We start from the raw sequence: 24865 nt of genomic DNA on the forward strand, positions 1-24865 counted from the left end.
GGCGGGAAGTCCGCTCTTTCGCCCTGGAATAACGACCCATCTCCTCCCTCATAGCCCTCCGAAAAAAGGCCATCGCTCTGGGCGAAATAGGGGGTGTGTGTCGTCAACCTTACCCTGGTCGTCTTCTACCTCTGATCCCTGTGCGAAGCTTGCCTGGATATGATGAATCTGGCCTTCCCCGCACTGACCGGTGGTCTCGGGGGTATTAGTTTGCGGGTTTGAGCCCCTAGGGGCATTCCCGTCTTTGCTGCCTGTGAGGCGATTTTTCTCCAAAAAGGATGCCTCCTACCAGCCGGGCTCCACTTGAGCACGCACCGAAGTTTTGGCGCGCTTAGAATTGCCACTTTCACTGTGCGCTCTTTCGCAATGTCTGGGCTCGGACGCAGCCCGTTTTCTATCACTGCGGCTGTGACGATCATGGGGAGACCCGCCGGTGTCCATAGCGATTCCTCGTGAGTAGGAGGAGGATTTTTACTCACGGCCACTTAAAGGCTCCAGAGTCTGATCTGTTTACTAGGCCCGTGGGCCTCTGCGAAAGCTGAGGTAAAGTGAAGAGAAACAGTTTCTTTTTTCCTTTTTTTTATAGAGTGAGAGTGAGAAGAAAAACAGGAAAGTTAATAAAGCAGAAAGGATTTGCTAGTACAGTCTAAAAGGTGAGTGTTAGGCGAGCCCTAACACTAAGCTGCTCTCCCTACTGAGGCAGGAAAGAAACTGAGCCAGGGGTGACTCCCACCACAGGAAACAGGAAGAAGTTGAACTTAGTCTTGCCTCCCTGAAGATGGATGGGAATCACCCATACAAGATGGCCTCCACCTCAAAGGGAGAAGGCATGGATTATAGAAAGCAGAAATCAAAATTTCTATACACCTATGGCTACTGATGCCCTCCCCCAGACAACTGGCATTCAGAAGTATATACTACCACTGAAGGTCCCATTTAGCAATCATGGACCCATTCCCCTTTGAAATCCATGTTAGTGACCATCACTATACTCCCCCAGCAAGGAATTCCATCATCTTCACCACCCAATTCAGATCGCATCAGTGTACATGTGAAGCAGGATCTTTGTACCATGCACTAATAAGCAAGAATATGTAAGGAAGGTACAGGTGAAAGAAAGCCAAATCTTAGGATGTTTTTCAAAAAAGCAAAAGGGTTAAGATGGAGTATATGTTTACTAACTAGAGTTTATTTATTAGCTTTTGTAAAGTATTTACATCCCGATTCCATCAGTTTGGAAATTATAATCTTTTTTAAAAACCAGTTTTCATTGATGCAACTATTCACTTTTTGGAGTTATGAAGTAACCCTGATCGCCTCCTGTCAGAGGAAAGATTACCATCTCAGTCTGGCTCATTTACACGATTCCGGAAGCACAAAATCCACAAGAATAACAGCATGACCTGTGTTACAAGGGGACTCCTGTCATGTGGCATACAAACAACACTGCTGGCTTGTCTACTTTTCACTGCCCCACACAAGACAGAAGGTTAACATGCGGGTTGTTGCCAAAGCATGGCTGTGCACCAAATATCCGTACCTGGCAGACGTTCTACTCATGGTCAGTGCCAGACTACAAAATGTCTAGCAAGTCTCAGACAGTCCCCTTCAACAAAAATGACTTCATTAGGGCAGAAGAGGCATCCAGCAGTGGCCGCTTCTAAATCAGAATTCAATACAGAAAAACATTGCACCATTTCATTAACAGTAATTGTCTATAGTCAGAACGGTGAGAACATGAAGTGGACTAGGGTAAGGTTAAAAACACACATAGAATTGGTACAATTTTCTAGTTAAGTCCAAAGCAACAAGTTTCTTATGTATTCTGAATGAAAACTGCCTACTTGAAATCCACAGAACATAAATCATAGGGAGAGGCCATCATTGTTTCAAAGGCAGAGTTTCCAGCTCATATTCCTAGGCATATTTCTCTTCAAAAACATTGGAGAAATCAAGGCAACATTCCATACAAAGCTGGCCATGATAAAGGACAAAAACGGTAGGGACCTAACAGAAGCAAAAGAGATTAGGAAGAACTGGCAAGAATACACAGAAGAACTATACAAGAAGAACATCAGTGTCCTTGACAATCACGATGGTGTGATCACTGACTTGGAGACAGACCTCCTGGCATGCGAAGTCAATTGGGCCTTAGAAAGCATTACTAACAACAAAGCTGTGCTATTCAAAGTCTTAAAAGATGATGCTGTTAAAGTGCTGCACTCTATATGCCAGAAAATTTGGAAAAAGCAACAGTGGCTACAGGATTGGAAAAGGTCAATTTACATTCCTGCCCCAAAGAAGGGCAATGCCAAGGAATGTTCAAACTATCACACAATTGCACTCATTTCACACGCTAGCAAGGTCATTTTCAAGATCCTACAAGCTAGGCTTCAGTAGTATGTGGACAGAGAACTCCCAGAAGTCCAAGCTGGGTTTTGAAGGGGTAGAGGAACTAGAGATTACATTGCCAACATTCGCTGGATTATGTAGAAAGCAAGAGAGTACCAGAAAAACATCTACTTCTGCTTCATGTATATTGTCTAAATGCATATTGTCTAAAGCCTTTGATTGTGTGGATCACAACAAACTGTGGCAAGTCCTTAAAGAGATGGGAGTACCAGACCACCTCACATGTCTCCTGAGAAACCTATAAAAGGGTCAAGAAGTGACAGTTAGAACCGGATATGGGACAACTGATTGGTTTAGCATAGGAAAAAGAGTACGACAAGGATGTATATTGTCACCTTGCTTATTTAATTTATATGTGGAGTACAGAAGTGGCAGGGCAGGGTATTCAAGTGCTCTTGGGGAGGGGAAGGTATAGCGGTGGGAACAGGCAGAAATGGAAGGGAAGGGAGCAGAGAAACAGAGAAGCTCGGCCTCCTTCCAGCCTGCGTCCCATCCCAAAGGTGGCAGGTAGTGGGGCAGTGGAGAAAAACCCCTCTCCGACATTGGTGTTGTGTAATGCCAGGTCCATAAATAATAAGACCTCTGTCCTCCAAAATTTCATCTTGGAACAGGACGTGGACCTGGCGTGCGTGACCGAGACCTGGGTGCGAGATGGGGAGAGAGTAGCACTCTCCCAGATGGCTCCCCCTGGTTTCTCAATCCCGGACAAAGGGGCGGGGGGGAGTGGCTTTGTTTGTTTGGGAGGCTTACTCCTTCAGGGCCCTCCCGGCCGCTAGGATCTCGGGCACTGAGTATGCCGGCTTTGTGTGGGAAGCTGGGGAGAGTTTGGCTGTTTGGCTAGTGTACCGTCTGCCCAATGCACCGGCGAGCAGCCTGCCATCTCTGGTGGAGGCCGTGTCGGGCTGGGCGCTGGAGCACCCCAGGCTGCTGGTCCTGGGCGACTTCAATGTCCATGCCGACGATGCGACCTCCACCCAATCGTTGGACCTAGCCTCGTCCATGGCCGCGCTAGGACTCTCCCAATGTGTAACAGTTCCCACGCATCAAGCCAGTCATACGCTCAATTTGATCTTCGCGGCTGGGATTACAGTGGACCGGATTACTGCTACAGCAGTTCCATGGTCGGACCACTATGCCCTGAGGGCCCGAGTGAACATGTCACCCCAACTCTGTTTGGGCAGCGAGCCAATTTGGGCTCGCCCGCGGAGCCTGATGGACCCGGAGCGGTTTCAGATGGCTCTCCGGGATACACTGCCCCCTGGTGACTCATTAGATGAGCTAGTGGAGAGTTGGAATAACCGACTCTCGACAGCCATCGAGGAGATCGCACCTAGACGTCCTCTACGCCCTCGATCAAGGCTGGCACCCTGGTACAACCCGGGGCTGAGGCTGATGAAGCGAGGGCTCAGACGACTAGAGAGACAGTGGCGGCGGGTTCATGATGAAGCAACAAGAGCATCCTATCGAACGTTTATGAAGTCGTATGAGATGGCAGTCAAAGCCGTGAAGGAGTTCTACGCGGCTGAGATTGCATCTGCAACCTCGCGCCCAGCACAATTATTTAGAACGATTCGGTCACTAACTACTCTGCCACAGAGCAGACAAAATGTGAAGGAATTGGACATCGGCTGTGAGGCCTTCGCGAGTTATTTTGCAGATAAAGTCTTGTCGCTCCGCCGCGACCTCCTGGCCACACTTGAGACAGTATGCAAACTTGAGGCTCCAAGCACGTCTTCTGGTCCCATTCTGGATTGTTTTAGCCCTCTCGGCCTAGAGGAGGTCGACAGATTGATCTCGACTGTGCGCCCAACTACTTGCAGCCTTCATCCGTGCCCCTCCTGGCTGATCAAAGCCGGCCGAGAGGGGCTGCGAGGTTTCCTCCGGGATATTCTGAACAGATCCCTCTTGGACGGCCTATTCCCGGAGGCTCTCAAGGAAGCAACAGTCCGCCCTCTCTTAAAAAAACCATCCTTGGATCCGGCCGAATTGGCCAACTACTGGCCAGTTTCCAATTTGCCTTATTTAGGCAAATTAATAGAGAGGGCGGTGGCGACACAGCTGCAGACCTTTCTGGATGACACCTCCGTGCTGGATCCGTTTCAGTCCGGCTTCCGCCCGGGCCACGGGACTGTGATAGTACTGGTGGCCCTTACAGATGATCTCCGTAGGCGGGATGGCAGTGCTCCTGCTGTTGGACCTGTCGGCTGCATTCGACATGGTCGATCACCAGTTGCTCGTCCACCGCCTCGCCGACGTGGGGATTCGGGGGCTTGCCTTACAATGGCTTGTCTCCTTCCTCCAAGGTCGGGGACAAAGGGTGGCGCTCGGTGAGAGTCAGTCCTGGACGCACCCACTAGTTTGTGGAGTGCCCCAGGGAGCTGTTGTCTCACTGATGCTGTTCAACATCTATATGCGCCCCCTTGCCCAGATCGCCCGGAGGCATGGGCTGGGATGTCATCAATATGTGGATGACACCAAAGGTATGGGGAAGTGGAGGAGGAAAAAATATTTCTAAAATGTATAAGGTGTTGTTAAAATGGTATACTGAAGATGAAACTGTTAAAGAACAAATGTTAAAATGGGCTATTAATATGAATAAGGAAGTGGATATGGAAACTTGGGAATATTTGTGGAAAAACTCTATTAAGATCTCGACATGTACTAATGTTAAAGAAAACTGTTATAAGATGATGTATAGGTGGTACATGACACCTAAGAAGATTGCAAATATGAATCAAAATATGTCAAACAAATGCTGGAAATGTAAGAGGCATGAGGGCTCATTTTATCATATGTGGTGGACTTGTGAGAAAGCTGTAGACTTTTGGACAAAAGTCCACAATGAAATGCAAAAAATACTGAAATGTTCTTTTAAAAAAGCACCGGAAATTCTGCTTTTGGGACTCAAAATGGAAGAAGTCAATACGACTAAAAAAACTTTACTCTGGTACCTGATAGTGACAGCGAGAATGATTTATGCTCAGTTTTGGAAGACAGAAAAGGTACCAGAGGTTGAAGAATGGATACAAAAAGTTCTGTTCATGGCACAAATGGATAAGATTACAAAAAAACTGAATAACAAAGAAGACGATGAGTTTTTTGGAGAATGGAATGACTTTAAAATTTATCTGGAAAAGAACTGGGATGTGAAACAAAACTTAATATGTTTAGATCAATATTAAGTCAAACGATGTTATCTTTAGATTGTAATGATGAAAAACTGATATTGTTGATGATATGAAGTAATTTGGAGCAGGGGTGGAAGCATTGTGGGAAGCCATTGGAGGGAGGGGAGGAACTGGGAATGGGGTAGACAATTGACAGAATGAAATGTTTTATATGTTGTATTCCTGAGAAAAAATAAAATTTGTTTACCAAAAAAAAAAAATATATGTGGATGACACCCAGCTCTACCTGTTGTTGGGCGGCCAGTCTGGCTCTAACCCGGAAGATCTGGACCGAGCGCTGCGGGACGTAGCGGACTGGCTTAGACTGAGTCGACTGAAACTGAATCCGACGAAGACAGAGGTCCTATGCCTGAATCGGAGCGGTACGGGGGTAGGGGTCTCACTTCCGGCCTTTGGTGGGGCGCCATTGGTGCCAGCTCCAAGGGTCAGGAGCTTGGGAGTGCTCCTGGATGCTTCCTTGACAATTGAGGCCCAGGTAACAGCCACTGCCAAGGCAGCCTTTTACCACCTATGGCTGATCAGGCAGTTGGTCCCCTTCCTCGAACGCAATGATCTGGCGTCAGTGATCCATGCCATGGTCACCTCGAGGCTGAACTACTGCAATGCTCTCTACATGGGGCTGCCCTTGGGCAACTTCGGAAGCTGCAGCTGGTGCAGAATGCCGCGGCCAGGTTGTTGATGGGTCTCCCGGTGAGGGAGCACATCCAACCTGTGCTGAGGTCACTGCACTGGCTGCCAATAGCGTTCCGGATATGCTTCAAGGTGCTGGTTATGACCTTTAAAGCCCTTTATGGTCTGGGGCCTGTCTACCTGAGGGACCGCCTTTCCCCGTACTTTCCCCCAAGAGCACTGAGATCTGAGTCGTAGGACCGTTTAGTCCCCCCTGGCCCTAGGGACACCAAGCTAACGGCTACAAGAACTAGGGCGTTCTCGCTAGCTGCACCAATATGGTGGAACCAGCTCCCACATGAAAACCGTGCTCTGCAGGATCTCCACCAATTCCGCAGAGAGGTAAAGACGGAGCTGTTCCGCCCAGCGTTCAATAGCCCAGACCAATCAGTATAGCACTTTATATGGCTGGCCGCCATGTGTAAATTGTACTGCTTTTTGTAATTGTACTGCTTTTTGTAATAGCCGCCCTGAGGGCGGGATGAAAATCTAATAAATAAATAAATACATCATGCGAAATTCTGGCCTAGATGAATCACAAACCGAAATTAAGGTTGCCGGAAAAACATCAACAACCTCAGATATGCAGATGATACCACTCTAATGGCAGAAAGTGAAGAGGACCTCAAGAGCCTCTTGTTGAGGGTCAAAGACAAGAGCGCAAAAGTTGGCTTGAAACTCAACATCCAAAAAACTAAGATCATGGCATCCGGCCCCATCACTCCTTGGCAAATAGAAGGGGGTGGAAGCAGTGACAGACTTCACGTTCCTGGGATCCAAGATCACTGCAGATGGTGACTGCAGCCCTGAAATTAAAAGACGCCAGCTCCTTGGGAGGAAAGCTATGGCAATCCTAGACAGCGTAATAAAAAGTAGAGACATCACCCTGCCAACAAAAGTCCGTATGGTCACAGCAATAGTATTCCCAGTAGTAATGTATGGCTGCAAGAGTTGGACCAGAAGGAATGCTGAGTGCCAAAGAACAGATGCTTTTGAATTATGGTGGCTGGAGAAGACTCTTGAGAATCCCTTGGACTGCAAGGAGATCAAATCAGTCAATCCTAAAAGAAATCAACCTTGACTGTTCCCTGGAAGGCCAGATACTGAAGCTGAAGCTCAAACACTTTGGCCACCAAATGAGAAGGGAGCTCTCATTGGAGAAGACCCTGATGCTGGGAAGACTGAAGGTAACGGAAGAAGGGGACGGCAAAGGATGAGATGGTCAGATAGTGTTATCGATGCAACGAACATGAAATTAAGCAAACTCTGGAGGACGGCAGAAGACAGGAGGGTCTGGCATGATGTGGTCCATGGGGTCGCGAAGAGTTGGACTCGGCTGTGCGACTGAACAACAACAACATTTCTAGGCAAAGTTTTCAGCACACAAGGACACTAGGAGCTAGAGTAGGAAGCCAAAGGCAAAAATCAATCCGTCTAATATTCTTCTTCTAGTGGCTGCCTGTATCCATATCACGGAAGCCATAATACTGACCTACCTTACAACAATGTCGTAAAGACTACCGAGAGAGTGTAACTAAAGCATTTTGTATACACACTTCGTAACTTTACTAGTAAGAGCAAAATAAATTTAACATAATAACCTTAGTGGGACTCAAGGTGTCACCAGCACAGGGGATATTAAGAACATAGCAACACAATGGCTTATAGATGGAGCTGGACAAACATGCATGTAGAATTTGCAAAAAAACAAAAAATCTAGCCTTGGCTACAGATATTCCACTTCCAAGACAGACGGGTGCCAAAGTATTTGTCTACAGCCCCACTGGGCCAGTGGTCATGTCTACTGTGGTTCTTGTTCTTTTGAAAAGATACACTTTAAGGCAAACATTTATAGAAATAATCCTATTTCTTTGATGGTCAATAGTGTTTCTTACCCACTCCCCATTCTCATGCGGCCACCCTGACACTGAAATGAGGGGAGGAAATTACCCATTAATATTTTTTGTCCTGCATTCTGTTTACTATGGTTGCTGAGAAGTGGGGCAGAATGGTTTGGATGTTGCAGAAAAGCGATTACATGCTTACAGCAACAATCAGTGGTTTTGGAAAGGATTGCAATAATGGCTTTAATACATTATGTTACAAAGCAATGCATGTTTAGAACCAAGCCTAGCAACCAATGCTCATGAAAAATGCATGGAAGGCCAATACAGTAAGAACGTCGGCCCAATATTACAGCTATTCCTCAATTTTGGGATAAACTAACAACACTGAAATGAATGTCCCTGGCTGTATAATTACTTACGTGCTCTAGCAGGCCCAAGAGCTACTTTTAGCTGTCATGAAAGGTAAGCAACTCCCTCAACAATATACCTCTCCTGCACTATTAGAGCTTGAGACAAAAAAAAAAATCATGATTCTCATCTTTCTTATACTGAATTTTGCTTCCTGAATGCACTGCTAAACAGACACTCCTAATTTTTTACTCTCCTCCACAGCTTTATGTCATCAAGGCCCATTTTATATAGTCTTGAATACTGTGTGTTAAGATTTCAGTATTTTGCAAGCAGCCTCTGGATTTAAGGAGAACTTCCATATTTCTATCAGTGGTATTATGATATTTATTATATAAGAGCACCCACAGTAAGTAAATTTATTATATAAGAGCACCTCACAGTTTTTTAGCTCGCACATTTTCGTCTTAGCTCAGGAAGGATGGCTCCGGAGCAAACTAATTTATGCAACAGCCAAATCACTCGCTCACAACTTTAATGCCAGTAACTCACAAAATAGAATTTTTGCTCACAAGACTCCACAGCTTAGAGGGAACACTGAATGCAAGTACACCTTCAGGCTTTAAACACACAAACACAGAGCTGCAGTGGGATAAGCTAGTCATTAGGGATGTGCATTCGCTTTGTCTGAACCAAATGCACCCCCGAAAATGGCCCATTCGGACCCCTTTCGGGCTGCTGCAGGCCAATTCAGATTCTCTGATTTTTTTTCCCACCATAGAGAACAATGGAGGGGATAAAGGCAACCTGTTTGAAGGCCCGTAGAATTGGACCCCCTGGTCCAATGCTCTTGAAACTTGGTTGGTATCTTGGGGAGAGGCTCCAGCAGCTACCCTGCGAGTTTGGAGTCTCTCCCTCAAACCCCCTCCCCTCCAGCCCCCAGAATATACCCCCTATGTTTTCATAATTGACTTCAATGGCCCATAGGATATAATAGGGCTGAAATTGACATTTGGCTGGCCGAAAGACTCCCGAATAGGCTGGTACTGACACAACTGACATGCGGGAGTCTTACTGCCAGCCGAAATTGATTCTGCCCGATTTGGCCGAATCCGAATGGGCCAAATTATTATTTTTTGCACACCCCTACTAGCCATTCTGTCTGTCTCCTAACACTATTCCAGCCTCCGTGTTGCAAGCTATTCTAGATGATACAACTCCAAGTTGTATCACAGAACTCTGAAAAGCTGCTCTGAAGGTCAACAGAATTCACAGCACCTGTCCCAGAAAGGATGGACATGTTTTAGGGTCCACATTACTACAGACTGGAAGATGCAGAGATTGCACTGGGCTTGTCCAATGCAGTACCTAGAGAAAAACTGACAGAACCAAGTTCAGCCCACAAAAGAGAAAGCTTGATTGGGTGGGGCTAGGGGGGTGAGCACACAGACACAAAATGTAACTTTCAGTTATTTAAAAGACAATGATAAAAGATCTATGTTTTTCCTGCATGACAACTAGCACCAGAAAGTACAGGAAAGTCCAATTGTGAATAAATTATTAGCAACTACTTCAAGAACTGGGTGATATTACAGGTTGCCTAGCAATCTCCTCCAGTGAAGATATTTTAAGTAGTAACTAGGTAAACACTGGGGGTGAAATAGGAAAGTTGTAATACCAAGGAATGAATTAGGGAGCCCTTGAGATCCCTCTAAGTTCCAAGGATAGCCTTCGTTTTTCAAAACTGTCCTTACTTTTATTCCAGAAGCTAACTCACTAACACACTATTAAACTACTTCACATCTACAGGACTGAGCACACACAGTTATGACCGAATTATAAGCAGAACCAGACTTTAAAAAAATTAATTGTTACAAAAATGCTTCAGATCTCCTACAGGTAACACAGATTGCCAATGAATTGGCAAAGACCCAGAAAAATGTCTTTCCAAATACTGCAGCCAATAGCTTTGCACCGTCCAATATGGTTCACACTTGCAAATTAAAATCACAAGAGGAAGAACTTTTAGCATCCAATGCTACAAGTACTGCAATGTCTTAGATATGAACGCCGCTGTTCTGTTGTACAGACAGTCTGAGCTAATGAACACATGAATGGAAAAGGCCGTTGGAACCTCTGGCTCACAAGGAAAATGCTAATTAGTACAACATCTAATTTTTCTAAGCTTCTACAAGAAAAATCATATTTGATACTTTGTTTGTATATCCTAATTATGTAGCATTAAAGTGCCACAGGAAGTCCAACATGTATCATTTAAAGTGCTTAAAATATATATGACGGAAGCCAAACATCTTCCTATCATCCCATAGCTGCAGTTGAAGAAATGAAAATTTCAGTTAGGGGAACACCAGCAAGTCCTGAGATGGATAGCTTTCAAGACACCACTCCGAAGTCTCTAGATATCCATCTTGTTTCTGAGAAACATTTCCCAAATCCAAACTGACATCACTGCTGCTATGCAAAAGGAAGTAGACAGAGAATCATGTTAATTTCAAACTCCAAGCAAGGTGCGGGGGGGGGGGGGGGATATCCATGAACTGAGAGAACTGAAGGAATATTAACAAAATTACATTTATCTACACAATATTCCATATGCATCCAAGAAGTGAAAGTACAGCTTCTCCTTAATGGGAGAGGATATTTAAGACGTAGTACAGGACACCGCTAACTGCCCAATGAGCAGCTACATATTACTCCAATCACCTCTCAAATTGCCGGAAGTAAGCTCATTCATCAGAATTATAGCACATTCTCTTGCACACCGGAACAGATTTTTTAAAATGCCCAGACTAAGGCGTAAATGTGCTATTGGAATCAATGAATCACAGCCATCCTATAGTCTCAATTTTTAAGCTGTAGATCTGCATGCCACATGACCAGTGCAGATGGGTTACGCTACATGTATCTTCTAATTCCCTTATTCCCATTTGTTACTGCCCATCACTGTAGATGTATTGGCCCTATTATAGGTTGACATGATTGTAACAGACCTCGGCTGAGTAATATCACCCTATTGAGGTGAAATATAGATCACTAATCCTGAAGCTTACTAATACAAGCATTGTCCTATGAATCAGCCATTCAGATTCAGAACCCTCATGTCAAGGAATGCGGCCACACCTAGATTCATGATCACTCATAAGCACTGTTTTTTTTAAGGACTGCACTTCTACAGCTTAGATAACATCTAGATGTTTTAGCCTCCAGTCTCTTGCTGCTTCTTTGCTCAAACAGTGGGACATTACTCTTGGCTTGGTAAGGGAGCCAAAAACCACACAACCTCTCTCCACTAAACAAGGTCAAGCTAACATCTGCCCGTTTCCCAGCATAGTACACCAATATAATTAATTTTTGGTGACCGAACCACATTCTTTAAATTATTTTTAAAAGGATTGGAAACAGCCTGTAAGGAAATTATAACATCAACAGCTGTATAATGAAACAGTATCATGGAACAGAATGACCGTACTCAGGTGTTGTGATAAACTAGTTTATGAGGCATAGCACGAGCAAACCAGTTAGTTGTGATATCCAAGTTCAGAGAGTTCAACAAAGCCACTTAATAAAGAGTCCAAAGTAGGATTTGTAAAAGGCTTGTTAACTGCAAATTAAACTAGATGTTGAGTGATGTAGCATCTGAATTAGCGAACTATAATTTGTTGATTGTGGCCATGAGCGAAGGCACTGAAACAGCAGCATAGCAAAGAGATCCTCACCGCTGGGAGATAGGAAAGAAGGTAAGCACCAGACAAATCATGACTTATGGGGAAACTAGGGTTTGTTACTTAAAGCTGGTAGATTAACCATGGTTTACTGCTGGATTCAGACGTCACAACATTTTCCTCCTGAAACCTATAAGGTTAACAGGCTAGCCCTTTATCTGTAGAGTTACCTAAGCTCATTTCTTCCTTAATAAGAATAAGTAGCAACTAGTAATATGAAAGGGGCTGCAGTGGCTCAGAGGTTAAGACATTGAGCTGCAGACCAGAAGGTCTGTAGTTCAGCAGTTTGAGACCCGAGTGCCACATAATGGAGTGCGCTCCCACCTCTGGCCCCAGCTCCTGCCAACCTAGCAGTTCGAAAGCAAGAAATTGCAAATAGATAAATAGGTACCGCTTCGGTGGGAAGGTAACAGCATTCCATGCTCCTTGGTGTTTAGTCATGCCAGCCACATGATCACAGAAATATCTTCAGACAGCGCTGGCTCTTCGGCTTGGAAACGATGAGCACCGCCCCCTACAGTCGGATACGGCTAGCTTTCCAGCAAGGGAAACCTTTACCTAGTAATATAAATCAGACTGAAACAGTGAAACAAGCATTATTCGGGGCAGCAACAGAAAGCTGCTCTGTTGCTCTTTTTTTGAAACCCAAAATTTATATTGTCTCACCCTAGTGACAGTTAACAACCACTTTTTCAAGGGACTTCTTTTCAAGTCTTCGGTGGCAGCGAAATACGGAAACATAAACAGCTGCTGAAATATTGAATATTGATATCTAGAAGCCTTTATTTTAAAGAGGTCAACCAAACGTGTCTAAGTCAGGCGAAATGCAAGAGATTCATTTGTTTTTAAAAGAGAATGAAAAACTTTTTACCATATGTGGTGGACATGTGATAAAGCAAAAAAAAATTGGACTGAGGTCCATACAGAAATGGAAAAAATAATGAAATGTAAAATTAAGAAGGAACCTGAAGTGTTCCTTTTGGGACTTAAAATGGAGGAAGTTAATATTGCAAAACGGACTTTAATGTGGTATACGATTACAACTGCTAGAATGATATATGCTCAATGTTGGAAGCAAGAAAGAACTCCCGATATCTGGGAATGGTTAAAAAAGTTACTTTTTATGGTTGAGATGGACAAAATGACGAGAAAGCTTAAAAATCAAGAAGCAGAAGATTTTCTTGCAGATTGGAAAGACTTTAAAGACTATTTGGAGAAATACTAGGATGTAAAAAACAATTTATTTTGCTTTGACAATTATTAAGGTTGGCTGGACATTTAGATTAAATTTAAACATACATAGATAAACAGATAAAAAGATACGTTACCTGAAAGAATTATGTTGTTAAAGAATTGGAAAAGGAGAAAAAATTCAAGAATGTAATAGAAATTTGAGCACTGTGGGAAGTCAGAAGAGGGGGGGGATATTTGGATAAAAGGATATGAAAAGTTTGTTATATGACGTAAAATTTTATTTATTATTATATCCTAATAAAATTGTTTTTTTTAAAAAAAAGAGAATGAAAAACTCTAATGAATATATACTTACCTCTTATGTAACAAAGCCCGTATTTCTTCTACTGCAAATTTCTTTTGGATTGCCCTGCCTCAGAAAATTAAAGCCTGAATTCTACTGAATGATATTATAGTATCCATCTCTGTCTCACTGCCATACTCTTCACAAAGCAATTTTAAAACACTCTTCAGGCTTAAAATTCACAGAACGGAATGCCCATGGTCCAAGCTCCATACATGAAGATGGGCTAAAAAGTCTCCTGGGTTCAGGAGTGGAGAACTAAAGGTAACAAAAGAGGAAAACCTACAGTATGTTAACATTTCTCACACGAGTTTTTTGGGTTTTTTTAAAGCTTCTATTACATTTGCAGTATTCCCATTGCAAGTATAAGGAATCATCGCATCAGTTTAGAGCTCACATTGGGATCCCAAAACAAAGCTAATACTAGATCATGGCTCCTCAAATGATAGTACCAAGGACTTCTGATGGTATCCTACCATACAGATGGGGAAAGCAGGTGGCACTTCTTTTAACTGGAAGAAAAAGAGTTCTGAAATATGGAGAAAGTGACTTTGTTAAGTATTGACCCTGTTCTATTGTCACAGCGGAGGAAAAACCAGTGCCCTGATCGAGATCTGTCACTTACTTTTTGAATAAAAGATCATAAAGCCAGAAGAAATCATGTTACAATGCACAAAAATGAGTGCAACCTGATGCCCAGGAAGCAATTCCATTTTTAGTTAAATGTCGAAACTTGTAAAATTTTCCCTAAGAGCACGTACTCAAAAAAGGAGTACGTCACCAAGTATATGGATGGGTAGATCTATAGTCCTTTTTGTGTTTTGCTAAGCTTAAGAATCCCAACTTTTAGAAGTGTCTATTTCTTGCAATAAGAGGAGAACAATGAAAATCTAGAAACAAAGCAGCCTATATCCATGCTTTTTTCCTCCCAATCAATTATTTGGAAACCACAATATATAAGACCCAAATACAACAACATTTAAGAAGAAAACACCTCTGAGATGTATAAATGGCATGAACAACCAAACAAGATAAATTGAACAAGTTACTTAATGAAGGCCGACTCTACATATTTCTGAGGTGTCCCACAGTCTTAAAGTGCTGATCACATAAGGTCAGTTAAAGTTAGGGGAGAAACCGTCAACTGACTGAATAATGATCAAAAATGTGAAGCAGTAATTTAGTAGAACCATAGCACAGAGAGACTTGCTCCAACTACAAAAAATTAAGCTAGTTAACTGTGCTGAAACCAATAAACTTCTAAGACACTGTTACAAACGAACAATGGACTGCACACAACAAAGGCTGAGCTCCAGGGTTCTTGTGGACTGTTTCCCATGCAACTCTTTGGAACGTCATAAAGCTGATGCTAGTGGTTGCAGGGTCCAGATGGACAAAAGGCAGCAGCAAAGAGAAGTGAAGGAGTCCAGCCACTCCCACATTCTCCCCCCCCCCCGCAGTGCATTCATCAGCACAAAAGCAACATGGGGGTGATTTTGCCTGGCCTGACTTCCTCTCTTGCTACAGGCCCCTAAGGTTTTTGTCCACCTGAGACCCCACAACCTTCAGCATGATCTTTTATTTATTTTATTAAATGTATTTATTTTATTTATTTCACTTTTACCCCACCCACCCTGCAGAGCAGGCTCTGGGTGATTTACAACACTATGAATATATAATTAAAATTACAGATAATAAACATAAAATTAAAACCAATCAAGATGGCGATAAGTAATCTTTCATTGTGGGCCACACCGCTGTCCCGCATGGCAGGGCAGGGTATGTGGGGGCCATAGACGAAAAAAAGAGAGAGGGTGAAAGTCTTAACTTCCCATTGCTGCCCTCAACTAAAAGCCTGGTGGAACACCTCTGCCTTAGGGCCCTGATGTTATTTGACAGAGAGTTCCACCAGGTTGGGGCCAGGACCAGGAAGGCCCTGGCCCGAGTCGAGGACAGCCGTACCGCCCTAGGGCTGGAGATCATCAGGTTGTTATCAGCTAATCTCAGCATTCTTCTGGGAACGTATTGGGGAGTCTCAAGGGTTACTGAGAGAATACATCAGAGAGCTGTTCGCAGCTTTTGGTTAGAAGCCAAAGAGTCCAACAGCACCTTAAAGACTAACAAAATTTGTGGCAGGGTATGAGCTTTCATGAGTCACTGCTCACTTCTTCAGATAAAAAGCTGTTTTCTACTGTGAAAGACTAACACGGCCACCCATCTTGATCTATCTCAAAAGAATTACAAGTTTTGTTTAAAATAAAAAGCACATAAATATAAAAAAGGCCTTGATTTTGCAATGGGGCTCCTGCTCCTAAATAAAACCCCTACAAGCCTGGGACAAAGAAATCCACATTCCTGTCTCTGACATCACTTAACTGCACAATCCAACTAAGAAGGCAAGTCGCCCCTTATCTAAAAGTGTCCTAGACCCCCTGAAATGTGATCAAGTTAGGTAGCTGTGGTCAAGATGGGTACCACAAATTTTGTTAAGTCTTTAAGCTGCTACTGGATTCTTACTCTTTCCTACCCTTGGAATGTGTATAGTGTCCAAACACTTCATCAAATAATAGGTCTACTGATACCAGCATCATTAAGCCTTAGTTTTTCCCCCCATGAACTTCAGAGGTGCAAAAGGCAGACTGGCTTGCCCTTCACCACTGAATATACAAAGCAATCTTCTCTAGGGATTATTTCTCTAGCCACAGGAACCATAAGAAGAGGACCAAAACCAACCATTTCTCCAAAATGGAAATATAGGCAGAATGGGCAAACTAACTCTACTCGCTCATTCCTTCTTTGCTTCCACTCATTTCTATTTACATCACTTTTCTAACCCCTACAACGCTTCAGGAACACATCTTCAGAATCTGTAAAATAAAAGACACATCACCACTGACACAAGCCTCAGAACAGCTCAATTATCACCAACCAGATTAGTACAGATGAAATTTACACTGGAGTACGGTGATTCAAGGATACAGAATATCCCACCCATCTCTTAAAATTAAGTCTACATTGGGGTGCCATCTCGTACCATGCGTTCCTCAAAGGATCTCCACACGTTTCTCTTTCAAGAAATGTACAATTCACCCAATAAACAGCCTCACTGGATTAAATATGCAACTTCTCTTTCAACAAGAAACTCTACTCTATCTACATTGCTGGTTTCTCCTTTTTTGACTGTAGCTCATCTTCCCTTTTAACACTTGGAATCTGGCTTAACTTCCCAGCAACAATGTTAAACTAAAAAATAAATAAATCTATAAACCAAGATAACCCAACAACAAGGCAAGCGAGAGTATTCACCACTGACAAGAACAGCAAGAGAAATGAGTCCCACCTCTTCACTGCACTGAGAAAAAGAAATCAAAACAATAAGAGACTACTCCCATCTACACACAACAAGCGTCTGAACATGACTGCACAGCAACAGTGAAAACCACTTATCAGCAAGTGAAGAGAAAGCAGGGCAACACAGGAATAGCTAGAGGCGAGGCAGGAGGAGAGACAGCTGTGCGAGGAAGAACAAGTATATGCATGTATATCATGCACTGAATGGAGTTCACTGATGGACGGGGAAAAGAAAAGTTCTTGGGCATGAGAGGCACAGAAAGCAAGGACACCAATATTTATGACACCCTGCCCAAATGTGACAAAAGCCATTCACCTGCCTCTACCATGGTTACTGTTCCAATTACCAACTGGGGAGAAGACCCAGTTCTGATCAGTTTTGCTCTCTGCTTTGACTCTACATATTTCCTTAATAGTTCTAATTTTGGGGGTACTTTTCTATATCTGATCCAATAAAAGCTGTTGACCCAATTAACCCCTGGATCCCGTAGATGTACATTCACATCAGAGGAGCATCCACTACTGAGGAAGTGTAGATTTAACAAGAGGACACAGTGGTAACTATGGCAGAGCCATTGTTCAGTGGTATACTGTACTGCCTCTGGTACCAATACAGAAGCTATCACAATAACCTAATTCAGAAAAGACAGTACAGATGTTACAGATTACCTTGCTGGGCAAAAAGAAACTTGAAAACAAGTATAAAAACATTCCAGATACTACAAACTGGTTAGAAAAAAACTGAAATATACCTACATCTCACTGGGTTCTAAACTTAGGATATCAAATTTGGATACTGATCTGGGCATCCCTATGACGACTCAATGATAACTTCTGATCAGTTTACAGCTGGAGTAAAACAAAACAAACGAAACAGGATGTTAGGACACACAAAAGGAATAGCTGGGAAAGATTACAGACAGAACATTTGCTTGCTTTGATTTTGAACGAACCACATGGCATTGGCCATGTCTCCAAGAGGACGTATCAGAAACGGTACTTCGTTCAAAGAGAAGCTTGCACCGAGGGTACTGGAAAAAATCCAGAATTTGAAAAAAGATAAAAGTAGATTTTTTTTATTTTTTTATTTTAACCTTCGACTTTATATCCCGCTCGAACCCCCTTCTGAGCGGCTTACATATGGTGCTAATCACACACAAATTACCCTAACTATGGCCACAGAGTTATGGGGTGGGGTTACCTACTAGCACCCTTTGTGGTGGTAGATTAACATGCTTCTTGGCTCGGCGCTTTCACTTTTCATCCCGGCGGGCTCCATTTCGGTCAACAGCTCCTTCCTTTTTTGGGCGCACGATTCGCGCCTTCTTCCGGTTCTAGCTACGTCCTTCTGGCTCCGCTTTACGCCGGCCTCCAGCGTCGTCGTGCACCAGTCTCGCCCATCTCGTCGGCAGCCGCCCAGATGTCTCCTCTCTTTCTGGCCAGCAGGGATCGCTCCGTTGGTCACAGCAACCCGCAGCTGCCGCCGCCGTTGTCCCGCCGCGTCACGCCACCTCCAATCACTTGCCGCTGCCGCCGTCCACCACGTTCTAGGCAGGGTGCCCCCCCACCCTACTAAGGGTGGGTACCCATTTACCTACTTGCACTAACTGCTTTCAGTCCGCTGGGTGGGCGGGAGCTGGGATAAAGGTCGAGAGCTCAGCTCAACCGCGGTGGTGCTCAAACAGCCATTGTGGCTGCCGAGCGATGTTACTAGTGCAGGCGTTTCTGCCTGCACCACCGCTCCCTAGATATGAAAAGGACACACGATGCAAAGAGAGAAACAGCTGTAAGAGGTTCATACTAAGCTAAGTAAGATTCTCACATTTTCAATGCTTGTCTCACTTTGTTTCCTTAATGGGAAACTTGATGCATAACTGTTTTTACATGAAGAAGTACACAAAGGCTGCAATCCTATGTGTGTTTATTTTGGTAATGAAATACGGTCTTCAGGGGTCTGACACAATTCACACGGAGCTCCCAAGTAGTCCAGAATGCGGCAGCCCCACTACTGTCAGCAGCTAGCCGCTGGGAATGTATGATGCCGATTCTGAAATAGCTACAAATTGCTGCCAGTTTGTTTCTGAGTCCAATTTAAAGTGCTGGTTATGGCTTTAAAGTCCTTCAAACATGTGGGCCAGGTTATGAAGGACCATCTCCTTCCATATGTCCCTGTGTGTGAACTATGGTCTTCATGCAGCCATTGGCTGGCCATCCCACCACTTAAGAGTGGCTCGTCTGGCATTGACCAGAACCCAGGCCACTGTGGCTCCTGCTCAGCAGAATGGGCTCCCTGAAGAGGTGCCGCAAGGTTTGCTTGTCTGCCAGGGCTTTTGAGAGGGTTTGAATGGCAGGCATCTTTTCAGGGGGGAGGGAGGAATCTAGAGTTTGTTATTTTGATTTTAACGGTAAATGTTTTCATTACTATCGTAAAATGCTTTGAACCACAAGGAAAAGCAAGGTATAAATGTGATAATAAATAAATAAATATGATCCCATGTAAGCACTGATCATTTATTTAATTTATTTATTCTTCAGATTTGTACCCCGCCCTCCCAGCCAAGGCCGGCTCATATCCATGGCTCCTTTGTTTTGCCACAGTTACCCAATTAGGTGCTCCCACAAAGGTGGGTGGGTAGGTATGTATGAGTAAAATGCATAGGATCAGCTGCGATCCTAAGCATATGTACCTGGATGGAAGTCATTCTTATTGAATGCAGTGGGGCTTACTTCTAGGTAACACTGTTTAGAAAGAAGCCTGATCCCATGTCCCACTGAATAAACATGGCTAGAACACAACAGAACTACTAGCCCAATCTCCTATCACAAGCAGAGATCCATAACCAATTAAACGTATGTTTACAATCTGCTAGATGGAACATGTAACTGATCATGTAATCAAGATTTCTCAAAGCTACTCTGACCCGGGTAGCCCAGGCAATCCCAATCTCGTCAGATCTCAAAAGCTAAGCAGGATTGACTTTGGCAAGTACTTGGATGGGAGACCTCCTTGAAATATCAGAGGCAGGGGCAGGCTTTATTCAGCCACCTCTCTGAATATCCTCCAGGTCCCCAATAGGGATCAGTCACCAGAGGTCACCATGACTTCCAGGTCCACACACACTCACATGCACACACAGACACAAAAACAAGATTCCTCAAACTACGATGATACAGAAACCCAGTTGATAGTACTACCCAGCAGGTAATACCCAGTAGATAATACTATTCTTTGGTACTCTCAAAGGTTTGAGAGAGAAGAGGGGGGGTCTCACAATGGGAGAGACACATAACTGCAACTTTTGTTGTACCCCTAGCTTCTAAAATAGTCCTGCAGATCTTCCAAAGTTCAAGCACAGGCCCTGTTACATACGTGCCACTTTTCTAGTCTCATGTTTTGAAACCTGTGAAATCCTACTATGTAGCATACATCTCATGCCTATTTCCCTAGCTGTTGATTTCTGATTAAATACAACTGGCACAAGCACAAACAGAAATAAGCATTCTGAACACTAGGCTCCAAGGTGTTCCTGCCTTCTGAAGATACCCGTATCTGACTCGCCAAAAAAAAGATGCTGCTGTACATTCTATCCACGTTGCAGTTTTCATCATGCAGTGACTTGCAGTAGGCACTCTTGTGAATGAAAACTAATGTGGGAAACAATCTTCCCTCTCTGTAAAAATAAAACAGCAAAGAATTTAAGACCAGGGATCTGTACTAACAAAGAGAGGAGGGAGAAGGGACAGAAATAAAGGAGCACAATATTGTAACGGCTTTTATGAATGCAACACAATAAGCAATGTTGGCAGCCAAGCAGGAAAGCAAAAAATTGACACTTTCTGCCCCCTGCAGTTTATATTGATATCTAGATTTTGAAGACTCAAGGCCTAGAAAGAAATAAAAGGGAGGCTGAGGTTCGTAAAAATAATTTTAAAAAATCAAATGACTGAATCTCTCAGACGCTTGCTGGAGAGCTTACAATGAAAAACAGCTTTGCAAGGCTGCGTTCCTTTGTCAAAGACTGTTTTTCATCACTGAACTGTATACCATCCATCCTTCACGCCACTACTGGTATAAACAGGCCAGATGTTGGCATTTATATATATTTTCTCCTCTGTCATGGATTCTTTGGTACTTGAGTTCAGCACAGCATTAGAGCCCATTCAAGCTGTTCTTCTTTCATATTTTTAGATATACAGACAAACCAGCGGAATAAGATTTTCCAGCAAAAGAATCACCTCCAAAACTCTCATATATAGTCTGTGCCAGAGATATACCACAAAAACACAGCACAGCTGTCAAGAGCAGAAAAGGTTCCACCAAGAAAGGCATGGGTCTTACGCCTCACACACACCCCAAGACCCACATACAAACCCTTGTTGAGTAACAACAACCAACAGCTCATGGGAAATGTTAAGACCAGAAATCATTTGCAGCCTAGGCTTATTAAAAGTGAACATATTCAAAAAGAATATGTAGCACTGAAAGCAAAAAATATTAAGAATCTGTACTTGCAGCATTTCGCTCAGCCCCAGTTACTTCCGGAACGATTAGCATAAACCAATATAGTGTGCTTTTTTTTAAAAAAAAAAAATCTTTTAACCACAAGGAAGAATATGGTGGCTGAAAACCTCACTTCTAAACACAATTAAACTAAAAATACAGTTGTGTCAGAATTACGTTGAGTTTCAATATGATGGCAATCCCAGAATTTCAGACTGTCAATATGGTTCATCAGGTCTGTGAACTTTGCCTACTTACAACACCACCTGACACAACAGGGAGCACTGAATGAGGAACCTCTCCCTCTGTTCTGCTTGATTTCTGCTTGCAGGGAATTAATTTTGCATGAGGAGAGTTCAAAAACTCCATCCCACACCTACACTCTAAAGTGGTACATTCCAATCTCCCAGCTGCTTCTGCTTTGTATGTAGATGAGGCTGTAAGAGTCTGCATGAAAGTTCGGAGGCCTAGGCTGGTGGAAAAAATATCTCCGAGATCCAAAATCCTCATACAGCACTGGGCAGAAACACATTTATGAAAGCAGTGAACACCTTGATTTAAGAATAGGGAGGTCTTGTTTACAATGCAAGACATGTCTAAAAAAATGTTTGTTTTAAGACAGTATCCTCACTGACACTTACTAAATACAATCAACCAATCAGCTGTTCTTCACACATCCCTTTTGATGTTTTTTACCCCCAAATGTCAGTAAGCAAAACTAGTCAGCCTCAATAGTGCTCATCACCGTCAGTTTGCTTCACTGGCCAGCTTCCTAGATATTTTATGCTAGCATCTCACAATCTGAAATACCTATTCATTACTGGCATAAAGTTAAATGCTGGAGTCTTTCAAAAACCCTTAGGTTGGTATCTAGCAACTGAAACCTCTTCCTGGTTTTAGTCTGTGGTGCTACTGGTTTTCAGAGTCTGTTGATTTTTGGTGCTCAAGGCATGCTTTCATGGAGGCAAGGCCCATTTCAGTGCAAGAATTATGTGGTGCTTGGAGACTAGCAGAGAGAGAAAAAATGGAGGTAAGTATACATTTACATTTCAAAACTCTCTCTCTCTCTCTCTCTCTCTCTCTGTGTGTGTGTGTGTGTGTGGTGGGTTATGTACAGAATTATGTTTTCAGAAAAGCAAATGGGATTGGCAAGTTTGTCTTTGACGTGCATCTACACTGTCTAGTCTAGACTACCCATAAAGGTGAATTTACTAAATTTACCAAGGAATTTTAGTCCGTATGAGCTGCTAATTCAATTATTGTCTTCCCACTGTCATGCTCTTATCAAGTGATACCCCCATACGAGAAATTAGAATCACTCCTAGAACCATTCCCATCTACCGGAAACAAAATTTGTTCCCTCTGTCTACTTCCATCTTTGCCTGTCTGAAAATGCCAAATCTATGCATATCCTCTCCTCAGTCCTTGCCCCTATACTTAGACGAAACATCTCCACTCTGCACACTCCCCCAACCCTTCTGCTGATTAAACATCACCCACACTTTCCCCCCTCATTGCCCTAACAGTTCAGTAAGCCACCTTCTAGAGAAAAAGAGAACCGCTTCTTAGCTTTCCTTTTCTATCAAGGCATCAGTCTTTTCTGCTCCAGACTGAGCCCTTAAACAGGAAAAAGACTAAAGAAAGCTCCCCCTGCCACAACCAAACACACAAAAGCAAGGGGTGGCATGTGCTATTTTGCACTGGGAGCTCTCATTCTCCCTCCCTTCTCTTTCCTTCCTCCTCCTACCGCCCTCCCTCATGCATGCTCTGCAGTTGCTGGATTCCGGGAAACCCTCACTCCCTCCAACACTTCCAGGAGGAAGAGAAGGCGGAGCAGTCCTTTTACACCAGACTATCAACCTCTGCCTCTGACTACCTCCCCACCCCATATAAACCAATTTTGCTTCTTGAAGGGGTGGGAGAGTAGATCACAGACTGCCTGTATATTTTGGGCAGGGATATGAAAAAAACCGAGAAAGAATCCCACCCCCAATGGGGAATCACAACCGGGAATTATTCCAGGAAGAGAAACCAAGTGACCTGCCTGGATGAATCACTGCTCTCTCTGTATATCTCTCTGTGTGTATATATGCACATTACTTATTATCCATCGTGACATAAATAATGAGATACATACATATGTATATCATATATATATATATGTGTGTGTACACAAAGACCCCCATACAGTCCATAACTATATAGCCCATTATGAAATATATGCTTTATATAGAATACATCACAAATATGAGATGCAATGCATACCATCTGTACATTTCACACACAGAGACCTCATATATAATATGAGATATGTATTAAATACAAGGACACACTCATACTGTGATAAATATATCTCAGAATAATGAGATATACAGGTACAGAACTAAAACTGCGTATATATACAGGTACAGAACTAAAACTGCGTATATATAAAAAAAGATGTAAACATGTACCATTACAAAAAGTAGATGCAAACATATATCATTATACAGAACATCCATTATAATGGAATATACAGAACATGATGTATAAGATATATGCAGATGTGTATGATCATATGAGACATCTATTTCATTATAATGATATATATATATATGTGTGTGTGTGTTGACCTAAATCATTACAGAGAACATCTATTTCATTATAATGGGATATACACACACAAATATATCCATATATACACACATATGTGTACACAAATATATACACACATATGTATATACTAAGAAGAGGTGTGTATATGTAAACATACATCATTCTCTAGGAGAGATGTGCGATACACATGTGAGACCTACCTACATCATACAAGCATAATTATTTATGATGTATACTTACATATCCCACTGCAACAATGTACCATATATATACACACACTCACAAGGACAGACCTCTGTCTCACGTGTACATCTGTCATGCCCCACTACGGTGAAACAGAGGTATAGATGCAGGAAGTGTGTGCCTATACAGATGCCAGCGACATGCCATGATCCCCAAACACACACAGAGTCCTCCAGTGTCAGGGGTGGGGAGAGGCTTCCCCTTGTCCGTCCCCCCCCCCCACACTCCTCCTTCTCCTTGTTTACCTTGCGCTTCCTGGTCTCGGCCGACCCGCTCCACACGAAGCACTGGTAGATCACCCTCAGGTTCTGCTTCCAGTTCTCCACCTTGAAGCCGGTCACATGGCAGCACCCGGCGGCCGGCGGACTCATGTCAGACCCCCCCACATCAATCTGCCCCGCCCCGCCGGCACGGCTGCTGCTCCAAAGAGT

General features: G+C 43.4%; 1 protein-coding gene across 2 annotated transcripts in view; it reads right to left on the minus strand.

Annotated features, from left to right (window-relative positions):
* The window catches only part of USP22 (ubiquitin specific peptidase 22), a 166746-nt gene extending 141934 nt beyond the window's left edge, over positions 1 to 24812 (minus strand). For both annotated transcript variants that reach the window (XM_015423233.1, XM_015423231.1), the window contains exon 1: positions 24680 to 24812. In XM_015423233.1, the coding sequence (XP_015278719.1) occupies positions 24680 to 24805 (126 nt within the window). In that variant the 5' untranslated portion in view covers positions 24806 to 24812. The remainder of the gene's footprint in view (positions 1 to 24679) is intronic.
* Positions 24813 to 24865: the final 53 nt, after the last annotated feature.

This window comes from Gekko japonicus, unplaced genomic scaffold, assembly GCF_001447785.1.
Source record: "Gekko japonicus isolate JY-2015 unplaced genomic scaffold, Gekko_japonicus_V1.1 scaffold869, whole genome shotgun sequence".
In the NCBI taxonomy this organism is placed as follows: Eukaryota; Metazoa; Chordata; class Lepidosauria; order Squamata; family Gekkonidae; genus Gekko; species Gekko japonicus.